Source organism: Terrapene carolina, unplaced genomic scaffold (genome assembly GCF_002925995.2).
Source record: "Terrapene carolina triunguis isolate 2854851 unplaced genomic scaffold, T_m_triunguis-2.0 Scaffold29633, whole genome shotgun sequence".
In the NCBI taxonomy this organism is placed as follows: domain Eukaryota; kingdom Metazoa; phylum Chordata; order Testudines; family Emydidae; genus Terrapene; species Terrapene triunguis.
In genome coordinates, this window is record NW_020693984.1 from 2,427 (window position 1) to 7,030 (window position 4,604).

The following is a 4,604-nucleotide window of genomic DNA, read 5'->3' on the forward strand; positions in this document are numbered from 1 at the left end:
AGGTGCAGGGTCGGAGGGTTCAGAGGACACGGCAGGAGGTTCCGTGGGGTCACGGGGTGGATGGGTTCCATAGTCCTGGCTCATGCAGGAGCTAGCTGAGGCCCTATGAGTGTCCCATCACATAGGACTGGCCCTAGTTTTTGTGGGTCCTTCTGGCCCTCAGCACACTGGGCATCTCCCCCTGCCAATGCTGTCCTGTCCTGCAATCCTGTTGTGTAGGAATGCTCCCAGCGAGCCAACAATGGGCGCTTCACCCTGCGTGACCTGCTGATGGTGCCCATGCAACGGGTGCTGAAATACCATCTGCTCCTGCAGGTACGGACCCTCGGCTGGAAGCTGGGGGTGGGCACGAAGGACCCTGGTCAAGGGGGCGTGGTCTATGCAGAAGGGTCATGGATTGGGAGTCAGGACACCTGGGTTCTATTTTCAGCTCAGGGAGGGGAGTGGGGTCTTGTTGGCTAAAGGAGGGGGTAGGCTGGGGATCAAGACTCCTGGGTTCTATTCCTGGCTGTGCCATTGGCCTGCTGTGTGACCATGGGCAAGTCCTTTCCCCTCTCTGTGCCTCAGTTTCCCTCTATAAAATAGGCAGAACAATGACCACCGTCGGAAAAAAAAACCCTATAGGTGTTCGGCATGGTATAATCCCCCTCAGTACCAGCTGGGTCTGGCCAGCTCTTCCATTGAAGCCTGGGGTCAGCTTCAGACTAGCAAGTCTGCTCTTCGGTGCAGGAGCCGTCTTTATGCTCTCTTTGTTTGTACAGGACGTAGCACCATGGGGTCCTGGGCCATGACTGGAGCACCTAGGTGCTACCGTAATATACCTAATAAATAACGTACAGCACCCAGCACTATATGGGCTCCTGGCTCTGCCCCATGATGCTTCGCGCTGGGGAACCCTGGCACCCTCTGCTGGAGGAGCCAGAAATGCCTTTGAGTGGGTCAAATCCATCCCGGTTTATTTCCTCTCTCCAGGAGCTGGTGAAACATACGGTGGAGCCGACAGAAAAGGAGAACTTGCGGCTGGCGCTGGATGCCATGCGGGTGAGGCCGGCTCTGCGTCTCCCGGGTGCTGTCAACTTTCGGGACAGTCATGAGGGTCTCTCAGTGTTTCGGTCGCCAGACTTGGGCTGGCACAAAACGCTCCGGGGCCTGGCGGGTGGTTGTGCCCATCAGAGGGACTTATGCTTGGGGCGTGAGGGTAGGAAAGTTCCTGTTTAAGGCTGGGTGGAAGAGGGACTTCCCTCCCCGGCGGAAATTCTGACATTGCGAGTGAGGGGGAGGGGGACGGGAACCATCGTCCTGAGGCTGAAATTTTCCTCAGAATGGAAATTCTGAAAAATATTGATTCCGAAACATCTCAATGACTGGAGGGCTTGTGGAGACGTGGAAATGGACCGAAATAGCTAGTCTAGGATAATTATTTTAAAATGAGTACTAATAATAAAATCTATTCCAGAATAATGATTTTATAACAATAAAATAACTATAGTAATGAAAATAATAATTATAAGTAGCTACTCTGGAATAATTATTAAATAAATGACATTATCGTAATAATTATAAATACCTCTTCTGGAATAATTATAAAATATAATAAATAATTAATAACAAAAGTAATAGTTATTAATAATAATTTCACTATTCCAGAATAGTTCTTTTCGTATAAGTCCCAGTGTGGACACTCTTATTCTGGGAGACAAATGCCTTTTCCAATTTAGCTTAATGAACTTTGGAAGTGGATTTATTCTGGAATAGCTACTTCAGAAAATGTTTAAGTGTAGACACACCATAATATAATATAATATAATAATTAATACAAGGGCACCGGAACAGGGTGGAACAGGGTGTCGTGGCCCCCACACTTTTCACTGGCTGTAAGGGCAAGTGATGGGAGGGGGCGGAGAGGAGCGAGTGGGGGGCAGGGTCATTGGGGGAAGAGGCGGTGCGGAAGCGGGGGCTCTGGGGAAGAGGCGTGATGGGGGCTGGGGGAGAAGGGGCAGTGTGGGGGCAGGGCTTTGGGGGGTGAGACCTTATTAGAGTCAAAATCCAGTGACTTAGACTTTTGAATGAGGCGTGTTACAAGTAGACTAGCGCAGCGGTTCTCAACCTTTTTCTTTCTGAGCCCCCCCTCAACATGCTAGAAAAACTCCGGGGCCCAGCCGGGGGGGGCCTCTGGGCCCGGGGTGGGACCCTGGGGCATAGGCGTAGTTTGACTTCTATTGGGGGGGTGGGGGGGTGGGGCAAGGGCCGGCAGGGCAAGGGCCAGCTCTGCACAGCGGGGTCCAGGGAGGGAGCGCCACCTCCACCCCCGACTCACCTCATCAGGTCACTCACCTGTCCGGGGCTGGAGCCGGTGGCTGCTCCCCGAGGGCTCTGCCTTGAGCAGTCAAAGGAGGCTGGGAGCTGAGGCGCAGACGCAACCCCAAGCACCAGGGGCAGATGGGAGAATGCCACAGCTGCCCACTCCATGGTACCACCAGCCAGAGGGGCAGCTGCCCCGCACTGCCTGGCTCGGTCTTCCTGCCTAGGGTGGGGCCTGAGGGGGGCTGAGGGAGAGGAGGTGGGGGGGGGTGGAGCTGCCCCCAGGACTACCCCCCCCGGGGTAAGGCGGGCCATTTGGGGGGGCAACACCCTTGTGTCCCTTCAATGCTTCAGTCCCGGGGGGAGGTGCCAGGGCTCAAGGCTTCATCCCCACGCCGCTCCCCGCTTCAGTCCCGCGGGGGGCGCCGGGGCTCGGGAAACTGGGTTTCAGCGGCGGGGCTCTGCGGCCACCCTGAAAGGGCTTGGGGCCCCCCAGAGGGCTGCGGACCCCCGGTTGAGAACCACTGGACTAGCGAATGACTAGTGAAAACAGGGCCGATTTGTTGATTGGAGGGTAGTTACTTTGTGTATCCGACGTGTGATGTTCACAGTTTTTGAATCCGCTGTCAGCACGTCATTGTCTGAGCACCTCATAATTATCCCTAAGTGTGAACATTTAAACCAATAAAAATAGAGAAAAAAAAATGCTTAAAACCCAGAAGTTTGCGCAACGGTGAAAATGTAAAGCTACAAAAATTAAATAAACATTGGTAGTCTCAGTTAAAATTCAAAAAAATCTGGTAAGCCTAAATAAATACACTAGAATAAATATAATATAACAAATATACCGTAATAAATATGTTGCTGTTGGTGCGGTGAGCTGGGTAGTGGAGGAGCTAGTGTTGGGGGCTGGTGCTGAAGGGTTGGGGGCTTGTCGGGTGGGGAGGCTGGTGCTGAGGGGAGTGGTGGTGGGGGTTTGTGGGCTGGGGGCTGCAGAGTTGGGGGGCTTGCGGGGTGGGGAGGCTGGGGCTGGAGAGGGCAGTCGGGGTGGGTGCTACTGGGATGCTGCACTGGGGCTATTCAGTACACCCCATTGGGTGGCGGGGAGGGCAGAGCAGTAATGGAGGGGTCTGGCGCCCCCTTTGCTAGTAAGGGATGTCACTCTGCCCCATGGAAACCCCCCTTTTTAATGGTCAGACCTCAGAGAGCCGTGCCCCCAGCAGAGAATGCCCCGGGGACCCTGAAGGGAAAACCCAGCCATGGATCGCACCTCCAAGCACGGCTGGTGCTGACCAAGGGCTCGGTGTGTCCCCACCCTCCATCCCCTAGGACCTGGCACAGTGTGTGAACGAGATCAAGAGAGACAATGAGACCCTGAAACAGATCACCAACTTCCAGCTCTCCATAGAGAAACTGGTGAGTCCCTGGGCCAGTGCTACCTCCTTTGCCGCTTCCCTCGGTCTTTTTCTTTCTTTTTCCCTTCTTCCTTGTCTGTTTGTTCCTTCCTTCATTCCTTCGTTCACTTTTCCTCTTTCATTTGTTTATTCCTTCATTTATTTCTTCCTGCATTCATTCATTCATTCTTCCTCCACCATGTTTCACGTTTGCTCCTTTATCCGTTTGTTCCTTTATTTGTTCATTCTTCCTCTTTCATTCATTCCTTTATTCGTTCATTCTTCCTCTTTCAATCTTGCATTTGTTCGCTCCTGTATTTATTCATTCCTTTACTTGTTCGTTCATTTTTCCTGTCTCGTCCTTTTGTTCGCTCCTTTATTTGTTTGTTCCCTCAATCATTCTTCCTCTTTTTCCTTTTTTGTTCTTTAATTCATTTTCTTTTATTCATTTGTTCTTTTTGTCATTCATTCACCTGTTGTTGGTTCTTTCATTCATTGATTAGTTCGTTTTCCCTCTTTCATTCATTTTATTTGTTCTTTCATTCTTTTTCCTTCATTTTCATTGTTTTACTCTTTTCCTTTCATTTTTTTGTTCATTTCTTGTCAGTTGCGCGTTCTCTTTAATGAACTAATTATATCAAACGACCGAAATTGTTTTTTTAAATTATTTTTTCCCGGCCGACTGTATCACTTTTCTCTTCTCCCCTGGAATACGTATATACAATACAAACCGGAGTGTGTGTTATACACACTCAACAGCTTCCTGCTGGCTGGCCTTTCTTAGAGCTGCCTCTGTCTAGACCCGTTCCCTTTCCCCGCTCCTACTGGTCGCGGTGGTATTTCTAGAGCAGAAGGTCCCAGCATTATCGCTACCACCCTTTGTACAGCTCTAGGAACCTTGTGCAGCCT

The 4,604-nt window shown here is 51.1% G+C and overlaps 1 protein-coding gene across 1 annotated transcript in view; it reads left to right on the top strand.

Annotated features, from left to right (window-relative positions):
* The window catches only part of LOC113409104 (proto-oncogene vav-like), a gene marked incomplete at both ends in the record, with an annotated part of 6,090 nt that extends 2,373 nt beyond the window's left edge, over positions 1-3,717 (top strand). Inside the window, 3 exons of the mRNA XM_026662697.1 lie at positions 220-315; positions 973-1,041; positions 3,631-3,717. Coding sequence (XP_026518482.1) covers positions 220-315; positions 973-1,041; positions 3,631-3,717 — 252 coding nt within the window. The remainder of the gene's footprint in view (positions 1-219; positions 316-972; positions 1,042-3,630) is intronic.
* Between the last annotated feature and the right edge of the window lie 887 nt (positions 3,718-4,604).